At 40.1% G+C, this 22,228-nt stretch overlaps 1 protein-coding gene and 1 long non-coding RNA gene across 6 annotated transcripts in view; both read left to right on the top strand.

Moving 5' to 3' along the window:
* The window catches only part of KDM3A (lysine demethylase 3A), a 54,699-nt gene extending 41,842 nt beyond the window's left edge, over positions 1-12,857 (top strand). For all 5 annotated transcript variants that reach the window (XM_035273392.3, XM_078348947.1, XM_078348948.1 and 2 more), the window contains 11 exons: positions 936-1,131; positions 2,245-2,417; positions 2,774-3,010; positions 4,290-4,461; positions 5,222-5,309; positions 6,006-6,136; positions 9,556-9,675; positions 9,758-9,897; positions 11,017-11,193; positions 11,276-11,410; positions 12,165-12,857. In XM_035273392.3, coding sequence (XP_035129283.2) covers positions 936-1,131; positions 2,245-2,417; positions 2,774-3,010; positions 4,290-4,461; positions 5,222-5,309; positions 6,006-6,136; positions 9,556-9,675; positions 9,758-9,897; positions 11,017-11,193; positions 11,276-11,410; positions 12,165-12,245 — 1,650 coding nt within the window. In that variant the 3' untranslated portion in view covers positions 12,246-12,857. The remainder of the gene's footprint in view (positions 1-935; positions 1,132-2,244; positions 2,418-2,773; positions 3,011-4,289; positions 4,462-5,221; positions 5,310-6,005; positions 6,137-9,555; positions 9,676-9,757; positions 9,898-11,016; positions 11,194-11,275; positions 11,411-12,164) is intronic.
* Positions 12,858-13,038: 181 nt separating this feature from the next.
* Positions 13,039-16,539, top strand: LOC144579244 (uncharacterized). Its single transcript, XR_013526405.1, has 2 exons — positions 13,039-13,149; positions 15,873-16,539. It is a non-coding gene; the product is annotated as an uncharacterized LOC144579244 (long non-coding RNA).
* Positions 16,540-22,228: the final 5,689 nt, after the last annotated feature.

Genomic DNA, 22,228 nt, shown 5'->3' with positions numbered 1-22,228 from the left:
TATGTTTCTCCTTGGTGGGATCCCTCTCCTACCCATCATCACATGTACCCCTTGCTGTCCCCCTTCTCCCCCTTGTTCCAGTAATCAGTTTGCTGCATTGTGTTTAAAATCAGAACTTGACATTTCTGTAAAGCTGTGGTGTCATAGGCATGATGGGAGGGCAGAAGACTTGTAATCTTTGGAGTCAGAACTGAATTTGAATTCTTTTCTACCACTTGCTAGTTGTGTTACTTTGGTTCACATGAGCTGATTTATATGTGCGTCAGTAATACAGAAATAATAAGCAATATTGATGATTAGGTGTCACAGAATTATATCACATGTAAAGAGGGCCTGGACCACAATAGGAGTTTGAATATTCTTTTTCCTCCTCATTATGTGTGTATAAACTCACTCTTGCCAGTTTTTAAAATCATTTTCTTCTATAACAGTCATCTTAGGTTTAATTTATGAGTTCTTTTAAGAGCTCATCACATTTTTAAAGCTAACTCAAAATAGCATTTCACGGCATCCCATTTCCTTCTGAAATCTCAGCTTTACCTTCCCTGCCTGCTTCATTTATTCATTCTCAACCATGTTTTCTGTGCTTATCCTGGATTCTGGGATGAGTTCATAGGAGAGACAGGCACAAACTGGTCATTTTAAATCAGCAAGGTACATCCAGTAATAGGGATATGTACCAGCAGGAACTGGATGGTAGAAGAGTGCAGAGAGAAATACCTGCTGTGTTTAAGTTGCTAACGTATCTCCCACCTTGTAGTTATTCTCTACTAATGGAAGATTACTGCAGCTGTGGGGATACCCAGAGCTAGCTATTAGGTGGTTTTGTTCTGGATGTTTATCTTACTTGTTGCTTGGCTATTAGGAGAGAAGGTAAGAAAAGGAAAATGTCATTCTTCAGCTTATGTAAAATCATCCTTTAATGCTTAACACAGACTTCTTTAACTGGAGAAAAACCGACTCTTGGTGCAGTGCTCCAGCAGAATCCCTCAGTGTTGGAGCCAGCAGCTATGGGTGGAGAAGCACCCTCCAAGCCAGCCAGCAGCATGAAGCCTGCCTGTCCAGCCAGCACATCTCCTCTAAACTGGCTGGCAGACCTAACCAGTGGGAATGTCAACAAGGAAAACAAGGGTGAGTCTTTCCTGTTTGTTCCTGAGTATATTAGTCCATTCATTGAGGGACTTGGCAACCTCAGTTGCTGGGAGAATAGTGGTTAGAAGTCGTGTAGAATGGAAAGTGCTTCTCTGCCTGGAACCTGCCACAAATGAAAGTGTTTTTGAAATGCAGCACCAAAGAGAACTTTTGCTGCTGCGATAGAACTTTAGCTAAGGTTGAGAGTGTGTTTGGCAGGAATGGGGTGGGGCTGAGACTTGCTTAATCAGTGATTTTTCACCTTTCTAGCCTTGCCCTATATATAAATTGGAATGTGCTGGTTTTAGTTTTATTTTTGTCATCTGTGCTGTCGCCTCAGGATGCTTGATGATAAATATGAAGAGTGTGGGCTTTGGACTGAGGTAGAGTTCCATAAATTTAGGGACTCCTTCCGGCTGTGTTACAGAAGAGAATTGCAGGCCACTTCTTTTTTTTTTTTTTTTTTTTTTTTGTGACAGAGCAAGGCTCACTGCAACCTCTGCCTCCCAGGTTCAAGCAATTCTCCTGCCTCAGCCTCCTGAGTAGCTGGGATTACAGGTGCCACGACCACGCCCAACTAATTTTTGTATTTTTAGTAGAGATGGGATTTCACCATGTTGGCCAAGTTGGTCTTTGAGCTTTTTCTTTTTCTTTTTCTTTTCTTTTCTTTCTTTCTTTCTTTCAACAGTTTCTCTCTATGTTTAAGAACAAGACAAAGGATATCTGTTATCAGTCTTTATATAAGCATTGTACTGAAAGTCTTGGTCAGTGCATTGAGGCCAAAGGAAAAAAAAAAACGTGTAAAGAGAATGCTGCCAATTATTTGTAGACAGTACATGCAAAAAATGCAAAAGAATCTACATTTACTAAACTTATTTGTCAGGGTTGCTAGATAACAAGGTCAATTTATGAAAATCCATTGTACTAGATAGTTGCTGTTTTTAACATCAATGAGTCTTATCTAAGTAAATAATATTAGTACTTATCCCCTAAAGTTTTTTTCCGCTTCGGCAAACAGAAAGCAAGTTCTAAAGTATTTCTGTTAATAGAATACTAATAAGGGATTTGCCTTTCAAAAATGTCTTTTCATCTGGATGTTTTGTTTTATTTTAGAAAAACAACCAACTATGCCAGTTTTAAAGAATGAAATCAAATGTCTTCCACCCCTTCCAACGTTAAGCAAATCCAGCACAGTCCTCCATACCTTTAACAGCACAATTTTGACACCTGTAAGCAACAACAATTCTGGTTTCCTCCGAAATCTCTTGAATTCTTCTACAGGAAAGGTATGTGCTTGTTTGTTGGTACTCCATGTTGTAAAGTTGATAGAGACAGAACAGGAAGAGGCTAGAGAAGTCAGAACTGAAAGAAAGGAGACTGAATCACATACTTACCTTTGTAGGCCCCAAAGGCTGAGTCATTGGAGGAGGGGTTTCATGGGACTCTATTTCTGAGCTGGGCCACTTTCTCCTGTTACCTCACTTCTATGAGTTGTCAAGTGGGGACAGGGTACATGCTTTTTTGCCTGGGGGTCCTGGCTTGGACTCTTTTGGATATGCAGTATATACTCATCATTATGGGAATGGGGTTTCTTGATGGTAAGGGAATGACATGTTTAAGACTTGTTCTTTCTCCAATTCAGACAGAAAATGGACTGAAGAATACACCAAAAATCCTTGATGACATCTTTGCTTCTTTGGTGCAAAATAAGACTTCCTCTGATGTATCTAAGAGGCCTCAAGGACTAACGATCAAGCCCAGCATTCTGGGCTTTGACACTCCTCACTATTGGCTTTGTGATAATCGCTTGCTGTGCTTACAGGACCCTAACAATAAGAGCAACTGGAATGTGTTTAGGGAGTGCTGGAAGCAAGGGCAGGTAATGTAGGCCTCTCTTCTTCCAGCCCTATTCAGAACCCCCTTCTCTGTTCCTTTGGCAGACTTCTGACAACCCCACCTCACCCTTTTCCCCATCTTTTACCTCCTGTTTTATTCTTCATTGTTTAGGGTAAATATAATCAGGTCAGGGTGTGGCCTTGGGTCTTACTTTTTAAAGCTGATGGTCCTAAGCTGACATTTCCAGTCAGGTTTTCGTTGCTTCCTGTCAGTCCCCGTTGGGTTTTTGATGAGGGCATCCAGGCTTGGTGATTCCTATGATAAACCTCAGCAGAGGAAGTGAGAGTGTGACTACAGGCTCATGGGATTTGGGAGATTAGACAAAACGTGGTAGAAAATCATGCACCCCTACTACCTGAATGAAAACCCTGTGCTAAAGGCAGTTGTAGGTGGGCCAGGGCCATGTGGTGTCATAAACTCCCCAGGTGCCTGCCCTAAAGGGCACCATTGTTGGATCTTAAGTGCTGGTTAATATCTTTAAGGAGAATTTCTAGGCCTGCTTCTGTGCTTTCTTGTTTTGGTTCTCTTTTCTGGATCTTTGGCTTCTCTCTTCAGCCAAATGGGGTCTTTGCTAAAGGAACACTCTGCTCTTGGACAAGAATTTGGGAGAATTGCCAAACAAAGATGTGAGTGTTTAACCAAAAATAAATTTCCAAAATGTTTTTCTTCATCCAGTGTACTAATAGGATTTATTCTTTTAATCATATATAGACAAGAAACAAAATGATGGGCTGGATATAGTCTTATCAGCAGGCTTTATTACTTGTTGCCAATATTTTAAAGTTAGACTTTCACATAAAGGTCAGAACTTCTAGGTAGTCTTAGACAGCCAAAAGTTTTGGCATCCTCCCATAGCCAGTAGTGAGGGGTGTCACAGGCCATATTCCTGCTTGACAATAACAGGCTCGAGTACAGTGGGGTCACCCTGTTTCACTGGTGACTGGTGCCACTGGACACTCCCTCAGCCCGTCTTCTTTACAGTCCATCTTGCTGTGAGTAATGAGATCTGACTAGGAAAGGTGATGCTTTTCTCCTAGATGCTTACTCATGTAGTTTGAGAGCAAGGGGTGTGTAGCAGATGAATGGTGAAGGTTGGAGGTGATTTGGGAGCTCTGAGAACTAAGCCTAAACTGTCACTTCACCATCTGAGATGGAGCACTAGCTCCATGGAAACACACCAGCAGCAGTATGAAGAGGGACTGCCTTCGGGAGTGGGAACAGCTGCCAGAGTTCAGACTAAAGTCTTCCTTCTCTTCATTTAGCCAGTGATGGTGTCTGGAGTGCATCATAAATTGAACTCTGAACTTTGGAAACCTGAATCCTTTAGGAAAGAGTTTGGTGAGCAGGAAGTAGACCTAGTTAATTGTAGGACCAATGAAATCATCACAGGAGCCACAGTAGGAGACTTCTGGGATGGATTTGAAGACGTTCCAAGTACGTATGAAAGATCTTTTGAGGGGGTTGAGGATGTGAAAGGAGGGGACACAGGAATGGCAGGAGTCTGAGACCCAACGACAGCATTTTCCAGGATTTTGCAGTTTGAAATTAACATCTGTCTTCTCTTCCCTTTCCTTGTTAGTGTTTATGCTTTTGAGCGCTGAGGCATTATTACCTGTTCTGTTGGTCTTTGTTGTTCCTGGACAGAACATCCAGATAGGCTCAGTCTCTCTCTGAACAGAATAAGTAATTTCTGTTCCATGCTGGCCTCAGAAATACCTGTGACCTTTGATTGTTGAGATGCATTGCTTTGGTTAGTTGGGATGCTGCTCACTTCTTCCAGAACACTGTAGAGGAGGAGCAGATTGGATCGATGACAGCTGTCAAAATAGCACCTATATGCAGTGGGCAAAAGGGAGTGGCCGAATCTCTAAGAATGAGTAGCAGTTTAATAAGCTTCTAGGAAAGACAAGGCCCTGACACAAATCCATTAGTTGGTGATTTTTATTTTGGTGCACCTTGCTGCCTCCTGGGTACAAATGGATTTCTTTACACTGTAGAAATAAAATGGTGGATAGTTGGTAGGAGGGGAAAATCAAGGAAAAATAATATTTGCATACTAAATATGTCAGGTTATGAAAATTTTGCAGAGATATATTTTGTTTGCATTGTTGAGGCATAAAATGCTAATTTGTCATTTTTGTCTGTTTCTGAGTTATAAATAGTAACAGTTCATTTATTCTGGTTTACCTTTCAGATCGTTTGAAAAATGAAAAAGAACCAATGGTGTTGAAACTTAAGGACTGGCCACCAGGAGAAGATTTTAGAGATATGATGCCTTCCAGGTATGATTATGAAGGTGGGGAGAGATGATCTGTTCTTGACTTGGTAGGATAAATTATTTTTTGTGGTAGTGAGAAAATAGTTTTCAAGGAAATAACAAAAGTTCTGTAGTTATACTGCTGCTCATTTTTCATTTCTAGTTTGTAGTCATTGGAGGCATGTTTATTTTTAAATGAGATGAAAAAGTGATTGGCTTTTAGGCTTAGCTGACTAATGGAACACCACACATTTTCCATGGTAGGCTCTGCTAGAGAAGAGGCTCACATATTCTTACAAGGCTGATTTGGAAGCAGTTGTGGGAGCTGCCGTGTCAGGGTCAGGACAATATAGTTACAGCACTGAGTCAGACAAGAAGACACCTAATGGGTAGATCTATTTTCCTGATTGAGCTTGAAACCCTGAAAAGGGTGTCACAATGATATATGCCTAAGTGTAACTTTTTATCTGGAATTTATTGCTGAGATCTTTTGTCTGAACTATTCCAGCTGATTTGGACACATTTGTATGTTGTAAGAGAGAAAGAAGACATCTTTGTATATAACTACTGTAACTCTAATCTTAAATATTTGATGACTCTCTCAGTCTATATGATCACAGATGTGTTTGTTCCTTTTGGTGTAGAAGGAACAAAACAAGTTACACAATAATGAATTAGAAAAGCAATCTTATTTTGCAAATTCCTGGTTCTGTTTTTCTAGGTTTGACGATCTGATGGCCAACATTCCACTGCCGGAGTACACAAGGCGAGATGGCAAACTGAACTTGGCCTCTAGGCTGCCAAACTACTTTGTTCGGCCAGATCTGGGTCCCAAGATGTATAATGCTTATGGTAAGATGGAGATAGCTAACTTTAAAATGGAAATAAAACAGCTCAAAATGTTTGAAAAATTGATTTAGGGGAGGGAGAGGTGGAAAACACCCATAATCCTAATGCTTAATACAGCCTCAGCCTTCGTTTTTACATATTTCCTTTCATTCTCTGGCCACATGTTTGTGTATTTGATTTTCATAGTTGGCAGTTGTAGAGCACATGCAATGTTTTATTTTTCTCTTTACCTAATTTTACACTGTAAAATCTTTACATGTTGCTTAATAGTCTTTAGATCACTTTTAATTGCTGCATGATAGATGAGAGAATGTACTTTTATTAATGATTTCAGTGTTCGGACATTCAGGTCAATCAGCTAGCATTCTAGCTGTCTTAACATCCGCTACAATTAAATGCAGTGTTCTGTGCTGGTGGGTACTTAGGATTCAAAGTACCCTTTGAATTGGACTTTTATTCTTTGGACATGACTCAGTACTTTCTAACAAGGAGGATTGCCTGGAATAAAGACTGGTTTCTACATTTTCCAGAGCCACCTTTCATCATTATAACTGTGATCTTGTTCAGTTTTACATATGGCCTTTAATTAGGGCTGGATTCGAGTTGGCCATTTTGAAGGGATTATTTACCAATTCAACAATTCACTGTTGATGCAGTTGTAGCTGTTTGAGTATTTCAGTGAATTTTATTTATTCATTTTTACTATTTGGCCTCTACTATCCTCTTGGAAATTATTTCTTCCTCCCGTAATTACTTCCATGTCACTTTCCATTTCTAGCCTTAGACCTATGGATGTCCTTCTCAAAAAGGACAAGGTCTATTGTTGTCTTTGCCATGTTCTCCAAAGACTGCTGGGGAAGGGGAGTGGGGGAAAAGGGGCAAGGACTCCAGCCCCACAATTCTGTTACAGTTGAGTCAGCCCAGGGAACCATCAGGAATGTAGTCGGGGACTATTGTGACAGGGGAGTGTTTTTGTTTGCAAGCTCCCAGCAGTCTCCATGCCCAAGAGAGTTCTGCCAGGGTAGAGTGGGGAAAGCTGTGTGGGTGAGAAGACCCAGTGGGCACAAGGCCTCCTTCCTACTACTCACTTCTCAGGTCTCAGTTGGTGAGCCCTCCATGTGCTGTGGGTCTGCAGTGTGCTCTCTTAAAAGTCCTGTCCCTTGAGCCCTTCAGAGACTGATTAAAGCAGCTGCATGGTTGGGATCTTGGACAAACTTCTATATATGAGAGCATTTTTCCAATGAATTGTATAATGTGAAGTTGTGTAGTTTATCCATGCTATTTTATAGACATCCTGAAGCTTTAAAGGTGGGTATCTGAGAAATTTTCAAAAGAAATTGCTTGCTTGGTTTAACTAGCTTGGCAGCAGGTCTTTTCCCCTAGACACTAATAGATGGCAGTGTTACTCTATAAAAGCTTTTCCTATGACAAAATGGTTCCCATCCAGAAGTAAGCATTCAGGGGATGAAAATAATGAAGATGTGTTCATTTTCAGACACCTACTATCTTATTGTAAACATCATTAAAGAGTGGTTTTTTAAAAGGTTGGATGATTAAGCTGTGACTCTTCAATCAAAGTAAGTGCAAAGGCTCTTTGGAGAGATCATAGAATCTAGCCTCTCTCTAGCTCCTACAACACCCCCCATTTTGCAAATGAGGACCAAGACTTGAGGATAGTAGAAGGACACTGACCTGTTCAGGATCTCTGAGGGGCATTCCAGGATGGCTGGTCTGAGACTAGTACTTAGCTCTCCTGATTTCCAAGCTAGAGTCCATCTCCCTACCCAGGCCTTCCTCTGACTTTCCATCACCCGGCAGCCCCTACTAGCCATTTTTTTCCCCCATAAAAGTCCATGTGTTTTGTTTCAGGATATTTTGTTGTCTAGGACTCCTTTCCCTTTGACCATTATGTTTTTACAGTTTTGGTTTCATCTGAGTTTAGGCTCCCCTGGTTTAGAGTCTGGTTTTATCAGTGACTAGGGTCGGATGGACTTTGGGCCAGTGGCTGCGTAGCAGCTGTTTACTTGCTTGTGCTGCACTGTGGCACTGGCCGGATCAGCAGGCAGCCAGTCCCTGCTGAGGCTTTGCCTCCTACTCTCCTTTCCTTTTCTTCCCAGCTCCATCCTCGTCCTATTGCCCATAGTCTAACCACCACCTTCGAGTTTGTGTTCATCATTCCCTTATATTTATAATTTTAACATATATATTTGAATTCCTGTACAATATTCTTTGTTTTTAGTCTTCTTTTGAACTTCGTACAGATTTTTTATATTCATCCATGCTATCATATAACAATACATCATCCATGTGTTTATTTCATTTTCTATTACATTAATTTCTTTTTTCATAAATTTTGCTTTTTACTATGGAACTATTTTCCAAACACACTGAAAACTTGAGAGTCTAGTACTGACTCCATATAACTCATCACCCAGTTGTATAACAGCTTTCAACTTTTTGCCATAATTGTTTGTCTCCTCCCCTTTTTCACAATCCTCTCATCTATTCTTTGATCTCACCCTAATACCAGTGCTTTACCTACTCCTAGGGCCGATACTTCAGCAAGTTGGAAAGAAAGGAAAGTCCAACAAGGCTCTGGGGCCCTGGTCCCAGGTTGGAATGAAGAAGTGTGTCCTCTCATAAGTATAGCTCCTCTAAAATCATAGCCCCAGGCATACCAGAGATAAAGCCTTTCTCCAAAACAGTACAGGGCCTTTTCAGAGGCTGGTAGGTTAGAAAACAGCCACGGCTTGCTCACTGCAAGTGGTGTTTCTCTCTACTGCCCAGCCTAAGAAGCAGAGTCCTAGTGTTAGAATGGGCTGCCCAAGGTGACTGCAGGGTGAGCTTCTGGGTCATTGCTGAGCAAGGTGAGCCTTCTCCTGTGCTCAAGGAATTAGCCACAGACTGTGAACACTGGAGAGGACCTGTCATTCTGGCTCACTCCTCTCCCCTCTTCTTTTACAGTTGAGAGAACCAAGGAATGCGTTGGGCAGTGTTCCTTCTTACAGTCATGACAGCCATCTGAGGTTCCAGGTTTATGTGTGTGTGGATGAGGGCTTTCCTTTGGACTCCCCATCTTCAGTGGTCCTTCGACTTTGTCTCTTGCTCCAGAATTCCTAGGCTGTGGCAACAATCAAAGCCTGAGCTCACTTGATCTAGTAAATGTCCTTTTGGCAATTCCCAGCTTCAGGAACCTGCTTTATCACGTCCCTTTCCTGCTGTTTTTGGTTTCTGAGTATTCCTTCTTTTCTTGCTAGCACATTGACTTGTTCAAGAAAATTTTTTTGCAATAATTTCATCCAGAATTTTCAGTTATTCTCAGCAGAAGAGTTAGTCAGGGACCTACCATCTCCCAGGTAGTGGAAAGACTATGGCAGCCTTTGTTGTCTTCTGTAAACTTTAAGGCACTTTGTTTTTTGCAGGATTGATCACTCCTGAAGATCGCAAATATGGAACAACAAATCTTCACTTAGATGTATCTGATGCAGCTAATGTCATGGTCTATGTGGGAATTCCCAAAGGGCAGTGTGAGGAAGAAGAAGGTAGGGTACTGAGTATAAAAGGAGGGCTTACTCTCTGAGCCAGGGCCTGTGGTCTGATACTTGCTTTCTCTTCCTGCCCTAGAAGTCCTTAAGACCATCCAAGATGGAGATTCTGACGAACTCACAATAAAGCGCTTTATTGAAGGAAAAGAGAAACCAGGAGCACTGTGGCACATATATGCTGCAAAGGACACGGAGAAGATAAGGGAATTTCTTAAAAAGGTGTGTTTTTTATGGCATGTGTAACAGAGGCATAGAGAATAGCAATATTATGTTACTACATGTAGTGAACTGACTGGTTTGGCTAGGGGAATTGCCACAACTTGAAACATTAAAAAAATCTGTGCCTATCAGTTTGGATAGGCTGAAGGTGGTTGCTAAGGAACAGGGATTCTAAATGATTAGGGCTACACTTAAAAAAAAAGCTGGCTTTGTCTTTTATGTCTGTGTTTTTCTGCTTTCAATTAAGTTTATCTGATCATTTCCTAGTATCTATTTGTTTTTATTACCTTGAAAATGTGAACACTTTAGAAGTTCATTTATCCTTGCCCCTGAGTGGCCATGTTCTGAGTGTAAGGTACCTATTGGTTTTGTCCACTCTCATGTAGCGAGTGGCCCTACTTGTCATTAGTAAGGGATGCAGGGATTTGGAAGATTCTAGGTTTCCCCAGTAGTTGGCAGGTTGTTCAGCAAGGGCTATGTGTAGACCCAGGTGTCTTTGGCTGATATTCTTTAATCATTCATAAGTTTTGGATATGAACATTCCTAATTTGTTAGCTGGCCCCAAATAGGTCTTTAACAAGCATTTGTTTGAATCAAGGTGTTTCTGGCTAAGGATCATTTGGCTTTTCCAGAAAACCACTGGTCACCATATTGTTCCTTTGATAGTGTCACTCTGAGTCTCTACTTTACCAGTTACTGGATCAAGGATAAACAAGTCCGATCTGCAGCTGTCTTTGGGACTGTTTCAAAAGTCAGATTGTTAAGTGAAGACAGGTTTCTAATAACTTTAAAACAAGTTCACTTCTAAGGAGCCTGGGCCTCCTTATGTTTAAAAGCCTAGACTAAAATATTGTTTAAATACAGTATTTACAAACTTATACAGAGACCACCAGTGATGGTTTATGGGAACTAGCATCAGAGAAGCTGATTTTCTTTGTCATTCTTCTATTGGTTCATTCAGCTGAAGTCTTTGAGTACCACTTGTCTTTTTCTGCCAGTGGGGGCACTTACGTTGAAAGCCTGACATTTACGAACTGCCAACACTGTTTAGAGGAAAAATAATGCCTTTTTGGGCCTTAATATGTTACTCAGTTGCATAATATTTTGAATGTATTTTAGGTATCAGAAGAGCAAGGTCAAGAAAACCCAGCAGACCACGATCCTATTCATGATCAAAGCTGGTATTTAGACCGAGCATTAAGAAAGCGTCTTCATCAAGAGTATGGAGTTCAAGGCTGGGCTATTGTACAGTTTCTTGGGGATGTGGTGTTTATCCCGGCAGGAGCTCCACATCAGGCAAGAAATCATTACTTTTTCTTTATTCTTTTTATATTATGAACTTTTTGGTTTGTTACTGATAGCACTTCGTGTTTTTCAGGTTCATAACTTGTATAGCTGCATCAAAGTGGCTGAAGATTTTGTTTCTCCAGAGCATGTTAAACACTGCTTCTGGCTGACTCAGGAATTCCGATATCTGTCACAGACTCATACCAATCATGAAGACAAATTACAGGTAAAAATAGCACCAGTTGTATCCTTCTCTGGCTATGGCTTCATGACCCATTCTTGACTTCATAAAGAGAGTCAGTGAACTTGGCCATATCATACTTAGCACAGTAAGTTGATGAACTTGTTTTATATCTAGTACTACTACCTACTTAAGTGAGGGAAGAACAAGATGAAATGTCACCTTGGTTTGATTTGATACTGTTTAGAATCTGTAAGGGACTGTCCCCACAAAGAAAAAGCCCTTTGTACTGAAAAGGAATAGATCTTCTGATTTTGGCCCAGCTGCCAGTTGGGGGTCTTGAACACAGTGCTTGACTTTTCAGTGCTGCAGTGTTCTCATCACCCTTAGGTAGAGCAGAACTGAATCTCTGAGACTAAAAGAGGTCTGAGGGGGTGGTATTTTCAAAAGGATTTCAGTAATGAATCATAACAATTTCATGTTTGGAAAATTAGGGAAAAATCATAAAGCTGTACCTTGGAACTTGCCTCTCCCTGTACTCACTATGAGTAGGTCTATGTGGTATCGAAACCTATACAAGGGGAAAAAAATGAGCTTTTTAAGTTGTTAGAATCATGGGGTTTAAAATGTATATGAAATACTGGTCTGAAGGAGCCCAGGGGCCTTTGCAGTGTTGACATTTCATATTGAATTTTAAATTCTAAGAGAAGGTAATAAAATTGGTAGGAGGAAGTTTATTCTTAGTGATAGATTTTAGATTTAAATGTAAAATGCCCATATATTCTCCCATTCTTTTTAGGTGAAGAATGTTATCTACCATGCAGTGAAAGATGCAGTTGCTATGCTGAAAGCCAGTGAATCCAGTTTTGGCAAACCTTAATCTCCCTGCACATTGGAAATGAATTACAGGCAGCTGTTCAAACTCTTCAGGCAGGATTCCTGTGGACTTTGAGATTCATGTTACCTCATCTTCTTTTTTAAAATGTACCTGACTTGTGAGGGTACCCTGTCTAATGTATATTTCTAGTGTTTACAGACAGTAAATGTGTATATGTAGTAACTATTTACAGAACATGCATCCTTAAACTGTGACTTCTCACCTAGTGCAGAATTTTACCTTACCAGGGTGTAAAAACAAAACCTCTTATCAGCTCTGGAACAATACCTGCAGTTATTCCCCATCTATTTGGACAACTTAGTCAAATTGGGTTTATAACTATTAGGAATCACTGCACAGTTTATTTGGGTTGTATTTTGTTTTGTGTCTGAGTTCCCTCTCCCTCATCCCTTAGGGTCCAAAAGAGCAATGGAGGAAGTGACAGCTAATGTTGCAGTTCTTATTGAATGGCATAGGACTGGCATTATATAGCAGAAATGAACTACTGTACAATTTCTTGGGGTTAACCATCTTTAGTTAAATGGAATTTTAATTTAAATGAAGCTTTGCTAATTTTAAGTGGTAAGCATTTTGCATTAAAATATTCATATAATACTTTGGCTCCGTTTATTGGCATTATCCTCTCATTGTAATTTCAACACAACTTTCATCAAATGCAGGTATAAGGGATTGCTCCAAGAACTCTTCTTAAAAGCAAAAAAAAAAAACAGATGCTGTAGTGATTAGTGATTTCTTAGTGATTATGACAAAGCTAACATGGAAATTTCTGCTCACCCAGGTGGAAACTCTGTCACAGTTTTGCAAAGAAGTACCACGAATTTATTAAACTTAGAAACAGGAATTAACCAAGAAACCAAATAGTGCCAGGTTAAATGGTTCTAAAAAGGTAAGTAATGAAATACTTTGTCTTCTGACTCTTCATAATGTAAGTTTATGAAGGAAAATGAAATTATTTTAAGTTTTAGGATAGTGCTACCTAAAATAATCACCTCTGTATAGGAATACAGTTCATAAAGAAGCGCCTTTCCATAGCCCACTAATTCTCCTAGGCCACTCCTTCATTTAATTTTTTTTTTTTTTTGAGACAGAGTTTCGCTGTCATTACCCAGGCTGGAGTGCAATGGCATGACCTCAGCTCACCGCAGCCTCTGCCTCTGCCTCTTGGGTTCAAGCAATTCTCCTGCCTCAGCCTCTTGAGTATCTGGGACTACAGGCGTGCACCACCATGCCCAGATAATTTTTATATTTTTAGTAGAGATGGGGTTTCACCATGTTGACCAGGATGGTCTCAATCTCTTGGCCTCATGATCCACCCGCCTCAGCCTCCCAAAGTGCTGGGATTACAGGCATGAGCCACCGCGCCTGGCCTCATTTAATTTCTTTAAAAAAAGGAATTAAACATTGAAATCACGTAGTACATAGACAAGGCCTAGAACCTGAGTTTTAACTTGTGAGCTGAGTAGGAGGCCAGAGTATTAAATTTAAGAAGTCATTGCCAGCTCTAATGTTTTCTTCTAGGAGTTTTAAAATTTTAGCTCTTAAATTAGGTCTTTGATCTATTTTGAGTTGACTTTTAAATACGGCGCAAGGTTGTTCAACTTCATTTTTTTGAACATGGATGTCCAGTTTTCCCAGCGACATTTGTCAAACACTCTTCTTTCCCCCATTGTATGGTCTTAGCACTCTAATTAAAAATCAACTGAGCACAGATGGGAAAGCATATTGCTAGGCTTTCATATTCCATTGGTCTGTGTACCTGCCAATACTACAGTTTGATTTCTGCAACTTTGTAGTAAGGTTTAAAATCAAGAACTGTGAGTTCACCAACTTGGGTCTTCTTTTGCATGATTGTTTTAGTCAGGATCACTAGAAATTCCATATGAATTTTGGGATCTTTTCTGCAAAAACCACCATCTGGGTATTGATAGAAATTGCATTGAATGTGTATGTTGCTTTGGGTAGTGAGTCATCTTAATCAATTTCTTACATTCCATGAGCATGGGATGTTGTGTTTACATTTATTGGTGTCGTCTTTAATTTCTTTCAGCAATGTTTTGTAGTTTTCAGTGGTACGAGTTTTCTACCTTCATGATTAAATTTATTCCTAGGTATTTTATTCTTTTTTTTGCTAAGATAAATGATTTTTCTTTTTGTATTCATTGCTAGCATTTATAAATGCAACTGATTTTTGGAATTGATTTGTATTTTGCAACTATACATATAAGATCATGCCATTTGTGAACAGGCATAATTTTACCTATTCCTGTATATAGTCTGGATACTTTCTTTTTCTTGCCTAATTGCGCTGGCTAGAATTTTCAGTTCCATGTTTGAATAAAAGTAGTGAAAGTGGACATCCTTGTCTTTTAAATTTTTAGCTCTTAAGTTAGGTCTTTGACTTATTTTGAGTTGATTTTTAAATATGGTATATAAGGTAAAGGTTCAACTTCATTTTTTTTTTAATATGGATATCCAGTTTTCCCAGCAATATTTGTCAGTGATTTAGCTGTGTATTTTTCATCTATGGCCTTTATACTGTTAAGGGAAGTTCTCTTCTATTTCTTAAGTTTTTATTGTTTTCTTTAATCCTGAAAGTGTTGGATTTTTTTCAAATGTTTTTTCCACAACAGTAGAAATCATGTGGTTTTTCTTCCCCTCTTCATTCTATTAATATGGCATATTATATTGAATAATTTTCATATGTCATGTGTATTCCTAGGATAAATCTCACTTGGTTGTGGTGCATAGTCCATTTAATACGCTACTGGATTAGGTTTTCTAGTATTTTGAGGATGTCTGCATCTGTAACCATAAGGGATTGTTGTAGTAGTCTTGTGATTCTTGTGGTATCTTTGACATTGTTATCAGGGTATTGCTGATAAATTGAGATACAATTGTTTATAACATTCTCTAAGTTGTGGCAATTTCTCCTATTTCATATCTTTCTTTAGTATCTTCTGCCCTCATCCTCAACCCTCTAAAGTCAATCTAGCTCTAGGTTTGTTAATTTTGTTGACATTTTCATAGAATTGGCTTATGATTTTGTTGATTTTCTGTACTGTTTTTTTGTTTCCAGTTTCATTTATCTCTGTTCTAAATAAAGATGTCTGTCAGTCATATCATACAGACATCTTTGTATGTCTGTCCTCTGCTAGCTCTGGGTTTAGTTAACTTCTCTGCTATGGTCTTGAATGTTGTTGGCTCTCAAAATTCATATATTGGAATCGATACCCAATGTAATAGTATTAAGAGGTGGAACCTTTGGGAAATAAGTTATGTGAGCTTCACCTTCATGAGTGGGATTAGGGCCCTTATCAAAGAGGCTCAAGCAGGTTCCCCTAACCTTTCGGGGGCTCAAGTGATCCCCCCACTTAAGCTTCCTGAGTAGCTGGGACTACAGGCATGCACCATCATGCTTGGCTACGTTTTTATTTTTTTCTAGTGATGAGATCTCACTGTTGTTTCCCAGTCTGGTCTCATACTCCTGGGCCCAAGCAGTCCACCCAACCTCAGCCTCCCAAAGTGCTAAGACGACAGGTGTGAGCCATTGCACCTGGCTTATTAATTGTAATGGTGTACAAAAACTCTGCTCCTATACATCTTCAACAGCTAGAAGGCACCATCCATGAAGCAGAGAGCAAGCCCTTACCAGACACCAGATCTGCTGCTGCCTTGATCTTGTGCTTTCCAGCCTCTGGAAAACCTCTGGTACTGTGAGCAATAAATTTGTTTTTTTGTAAATTACCCAGTCTAAAGTATATTGTTATAGGAGTCTGAATGGACTATGACAATTATTGATATGAAATCATTTTTCTCTTTTAAAGTAGGTATTATGGCCATTAATTTCCCTCTGAGCATTGTTTTTGCTGCATCCCCTATGTTTTGGCATGTTTTCATTTTCATTTGTCTTAGGTATTTTCTTATTTCCCTTGTGATTTCCTTCCTTGACCCTTTCATTAAGATTGTGTAAATTTCCACATATCTGTGAATTTTTTAGTTTTCCTCTGTTACTGATTTCTAATTTTATTCCATCCTGGTTGGCAAAGATATGTTGTATAATTTCAGTCTTTTTAAATTTCTTGAGACTTGTTTTGGGGCCATATGGTTTATGCTGGAGAATGTCCCATTTGCATTTGAGAACACGGGATATTCTGCTGTTGTTGGGTGGGTCATTCTGTATGTCTGTTGGGTTTATTTGGTATATAGTTTCATCCAGGTCCTCTGTTTCGTTATTGATGTTGTGACTGGTTATGTTCATTATTAAAAGAGGGATACTGAAGTCTGCAGCTATTACTGTAGAACTATTTCTGTCTTAAATTCCAGCAATTTTTGCTTTGTATCTTTTGGAAGTTCTGTTGTTAGCTGCATATATATTTATAATTATTATATCTTAGTGGATTGGTCCTTTTATCAACATACAATGTCCTTCTTTGGTGTCTTGAAATCTTAAACTGAAATCTGTTTTGTCTAATAATTATATAGATACCCCAATTTTCTTGTGGTTACCATTTCTATAGGTTGTTTTCCAACCTTTTAAACTTTTTTCTTTGTATCTAAATTGTCAGCATAGAGCTAGATCATGTTTTTTATCCATTCAATGTGCCTTTTAATTGGAGAGTTTAATGCATTTATATTTGGAGTAATTAGTTGACTTCTGCTTTTTAGCTGTTTTCTGTACGTTACCTGCTTTTTGTTAAGATCCCACCATTACTGCTTTATTTCATATTCAGTTGCAATTTTATACTGTATCATTGATGCCCCTTTTCTTCCCTCTTGTATATATTTTTAAGTTATTTTCTTGGTTATTCCCTCAGGAACTACAGTTAACATCTTAAGCTTCACAAACTTTGGGAGTTTTTCTTGTTTTGTTTTTGAGACAGGGCCTCACTATGTCACCCAGGCTGGAGTGCAGTGGCACAGTCTTGGCTCACTGCATTTGCCACCTGGGCTCAAGTGATCCCCCCACTTAAGCTTCCTGAGTAGCTGGGACTACAGGCATGCACCATCATGCTTGGCTACGTTTTTATTTTTTTCTAGTGATGAGATCTCACTGTTGTTTCCCAGTCTGGTCTCATACTCCTGGGCCCAAGCAGTCCACCCAACCTCAGCCTCCCAAAGTGCTAAGACGACAGGTGTGAGCCATTGCACCTGGCTTATTAATTGTAATGGTGTACAAAAACTCTGCTCCTATACATCTTCATCCTTCCCTATTTTTATAGTGTTATTGTCACAGATTATATCTCTATACATTGTGCCCATTAACATAGATTTTTATTTATGCGTATTTGCCTTAAGGCAAAAAATAGGAAAAAAATGAATTACAAACCAGAAGTATAACTGGCTTTTATATTTAATTGGAATTATCTTTACTGGTGCTCTTAATTATTGCCTTTTTGTATGACTTTTAGTCTAGTGTTGTTTCATTTCAGTCTTAAGGTCTCGCTTTAGCATTAATTGTATGGCAGGTCTGCTAGAAACAAACTTCCTTCATTTTTGCTTTTCAGGGAATGTCTTAGTTTCTCCTCATTCTTGAAGGATAGTATACCTGGAATATAATTCTTCATTGACAGCTTCCCCCCTCCCCGCCCAACCTTAAATATGTTATCCTTAGTGCCTTCTGGCCCTGACGGATTCTTATAAGAACTTAGATTAGTATTATTGAATATCTGTTGTACATAATGAGTCACTTCTCTCTTGCTGCTTTATTTTTTTTATTTTTATTTTTTTTAGTTTGACTATCATGTGTCCATTGTAGATCCCTTCAGGTTTATCCTGTTTGGAATTAATTGAGTTTTTGGATGTATAGATTCATATCTTTCAGATTTTGGAAATTTTCAGCCATTATATCTTCAAATCGTCTTTTTGTCTCTTTTCTGATAACTGCCATAATGTGTATGTTGGTGAGTTTGAAGGCCTTCCACAAGTCCCTTGGCTTTTCTTTATTCTTTTTCTGTTCCTTAGACTGAATTGGCTCACTGCAGCCTCAACCTCCCAGGCTGAAGCAATTCTCTCATTTCAGCCTAGTTGCTGGGAACTACAGCCATGTTGCCACCATGCCTGGCTAATTTTTTATTTTTTGTAGAGGCAGGGTCTTGCCATGTTGCCCAGGCTAGTTTCAAACTCCTGTGCTCAAGCAGTTCTCCCACCTTCGTTTCCCAAAGTGCTGGGATTACAGGCATGAGTCACTGAGCCCAGCCTCAGACTGGATTTTTTAAAATTGTTCTAGTTTCAAGTTTGCTGATTACTCCTTGTATCTACTCAGACCTGCTGTTGAACCCCTCTAGTATATTTTTAATTTCAGCTAGTATACATTTGAGCTCCAGAGTCTGTGTGATTTTATTTTATACATTCTCTGTATTGATATTCTCATTTTGGTCAGTGTTTTCCTGTTCTCCTTTTTAGTTCATTTGTCCAGAGTTTGTTTTACCTCCCCAGCTTTTCTTCCCCGGTTTTAGTCAGTCTGTTGTATGCTTCAACTATAATTGTTCACCTCAGGTGAAAGGTGTACTTTGTTTCTGATTGCCTTACAGTGTTTTCAAGCACTGCCTGCAGCTTTTCTGCCAAGAAGGTTAACAGGGAAACCAGAGATGAGTACCTTGTGTTAGTCTCCCAGACAGATTTAGGGCAGACACATACAACTTATGAATAAGGCCTGCTTTTTCTCTCTCTAACCAAAGACTAGGGTCCCACATCGAAAATGTGGGCTGCTGTATTGAAGACCACTGCCATGCTGGGAGGGGTTGGAGAAAGGGCAAGTAAAAATGATACAAAGCTTTCTTACCACTTTTAAGTTTCCTTTTTCCTAATTCAGCATTTACTTGGTTGCTTTAAGGTAACCTTTGTTTTCCAGAGCTCTGACAAAGTGGGTTCAGGGGTTTTCCTCTCTGGAAGTTAGGCTTTTCAAGTCTACTCCGACATCTGGCTGATATTCTATAAAACTATTTTTGAAACTATAATTATGTATAGGAAAGAACTTCCTCACCCTAAAACAAGGTATTTCCCCACTATGGCTTAGATCTGTATTTCTGAGACTGTTTGGTGGCTAGGGTATGTTAATTCTGATGTCTCAAAAGAAAACTTAGTCAAATAAATTTGGAAAAAAGCATATGAAAGCCTTAGAAAAATTCTAAAGAAAACCTGTTTTCTGTTTAATTTAACCAAACATTTCCAAGTTTATTTTACCCTAAGATCCTTTTCTTATTGATATTAAAGATTAGCATTTGAAGAGCACCTGAAGAGTAGGAAAAGGAAAATGGTCCCAGTTAATCAAGGCTTTGAAAGCTGTATGATTTGTCAGTTGTGGGGTTGGAGAAAGGCCCAAAGCAGACACAACTAGTACTATTTAGAAACAAATGAGTCAGAACCCATCTCTCCAGGAGTTCCAAGACAAACACGTGGAAATACATAAAACCAAGGTGCCTAAGGCCATGTGAGCTGTATAACTGCTAAGTGTTCTGGAAGACATCTTTGATGGAAGAGATGGGACAGGGATGGTCAGGTTACCTGGAGTGAACTGCTAGGTTTCCACCTCAAGCTGAAAGGTTATTTTTAAAAAGCCATGTTTCAAAACAAAAATGAGATGGTGGTATGAAATGATAGTTTGAGTGCCCTTGGAAATGAATAAATGGTTTTATTAGGACACCAGGTAGATCCTATATGTGTTTAGAGTGAGATGAGGGGAGGGGAGAGTGAGAGCTGATGCTGTTACTGCTGGACCCAAGTTGAGTACCTGAAGATAGAAAGTTTCATTGCAGGTCTGCACAACCATTATTTGCCTGTCACATCATACACCCTTCTAGGACTAAGTGTCTGACTCACTTTGTCTCCAGTGATGTGTACGTTAGTTCATTCTCACACTGCTGTAAAGAACTACCTGACACTGGATAATTTATGATGAAAAGAAAATAATTAACTCACAGTTCTGCAGGCTGTACAGGAAGCATGGCTGGGAGGCCTCAAGAGACTTACAGTCATGGTGGAAGGGCGAAGGAGAAGCAAGCACCTTCTTCACATGGCAGAGTGGGAGACAGCAAGCAAAGTGGGGGGAAGTACTACACACTTTTAAACACCCAGATCTCCTGAGAACTCACTATCATGAGAACAGCAAGGGCAAAATCTGTCCCCCATGATCCAATCACTTCCCACCAGGCCCCGTCTCCAACACTCAGGATCACAATTCAACATGAGATTTGGGTGGAGGACACACAGCCAAACTGTATCATTCCTCCCTGGCCCCTCCCAAATCTCATGTCTTTACATTTCAAAACACAATCATGCCTTCCCAACAGCACCCCAAAGTCTTAACTCAAACAAGTCAAAAGTCTCATCTGACTTGAGACAAGTCAAGTCCCTGCCTCCTATAATCCTGTAAAATCAAAAACAAGTTAGTTACTTCCAAGATACAATGGGGATACAGGCATTGGATAAATGCTCCCATTCCAAACTTGAGAAATTAGCCAAAACAAAGGGGCCATGGGCCCCATCGAAGTCCAAAGCCCAGTAGGCCAGTCATTAAATCTCAAACCTTCAAAATGATCTTTGACTCCCATGTCTCACATACAGACCACACTGACACAAGGAGTGGGCTCCAAAGGACTTGGGCAGCTCTGCCTTTGTGGCTCGGCTGGGCATAGCCCACACGGCTGCTCCACAGGATGGCATTAAGTGCCTGCAGCTTCTACAGGCACACAGTGCAAGGTGCCAGTGGATCTACAATTCTGGGGTCTGGAGGATGGTGGCTCTCTTCTCATAGCTCCACTAGGCAGTGCCCAGTGGGGACTCAGTGTGCGGGCCCCAACCCACATTTCCCCTCCACACCACCCTAGTAGAGATTATCCATGAGGGCTCTGCCCCTGCAGCAGACTTCTATCTGGAAATCCAGGCGTTGCCATACACACATCCTCTGAAATCTAGGAGATTCCCAAACCTCAACGCTTGTCTTCTGCACACCCACCTAACACCACATGGAAGGTACCAAGGCTTGGGGCTTGCACTCTCTGAAGCGGCAGACCAAGCTGTACCTTGGCCCCTTTAATTTAGTCTCAGCTGGACCTGGAGTGGCAGGGATGCTGGGTGCCATGTCCCAAGGCTGCACAGAACAGTGGGGCCCTGGGCTTTGCCCACAAAACCAATTCTCCATCCTAGGCTTCCAGACCTGTGATAGGATGAGCTGTTGTGCAGGTCTCTGAAATGCTCTGGAGACATTTTTCCCATTTCTTGACTATTAACATGAAGTTCTGCTTATGTGAATTTTTGCAGCCTTGAATTCCTCCCCAGAAACGGTTCTTTTTTACCACATGGTTGGGCTGCAAATTCTCCAAACTTACATATTTTTTAATGTAAGTTATTTAAGGTCATTTCTTTGTTCATGCAAATGAAAATAGGCTTTTAGAAGCAGTCAGGCCACATTAACACTTCGGTGCTTAGAAATTTTTTCTGCCGGATGCCCTAAGTCCTCTCTCAAGTTCAAAGTTCCACACATCTCTAGAGCGGGGGCGGGCACAATGCCTCCAGTCTCTTTGCTAAAACGTAGCCAAGAGTGACCTTCACTCGAGTTCTAAGATTCTCATCTCCTATCTGAGACCAACTCAGCCTGGACCTCATTGTCAGTATCACTATCAGCACTTTGGCACAACCATTCAATAAGTCTCTAGGAAGTTGCGAACTTTCCATCATCTCCCTGTCTGTCTTATTCTGAGCCCTCTAAACTGTTCTGACCTCTGCCCATTACCCAGTTCCAAAATCGTGTCCACATTTTCAGGTATTGTTAGTAGCAGGGCCCTACTTCTCTGGTACCAATTTTCTGTATTAGTCCGTTCTCATACTGCTATGAAAAACTACCTGAGACTGGGTAATTAAAAGAGGTTTAAATGACTCACAGTTCTGCAGGCTGTACAAGAAGCATGGCTGGGGAGGCCTCAGGAAACGTACAGTCATGGTGGAAGGGTGAAGGAGAAGCAAGCACC

Source organism: Callithrix jacchus, chromosome 14 (assembly GCF_049354715.1).
Source record: "Callithrix jacchus isolate 240 chromosome 14, calJac240_pri, whole genome shotgun sequence".
Lineage (NCBI taxonomy): Eukaryota > Metazoa > Chordata > Mammalia > Primates > Cebidae > Callithrix > Callithrix jacchus.
The sequence above is the reverse complement of the archived record's forward strand: the minus strand, read 5'-3'. Positions and strand labels throughout refer to the sequence as shown.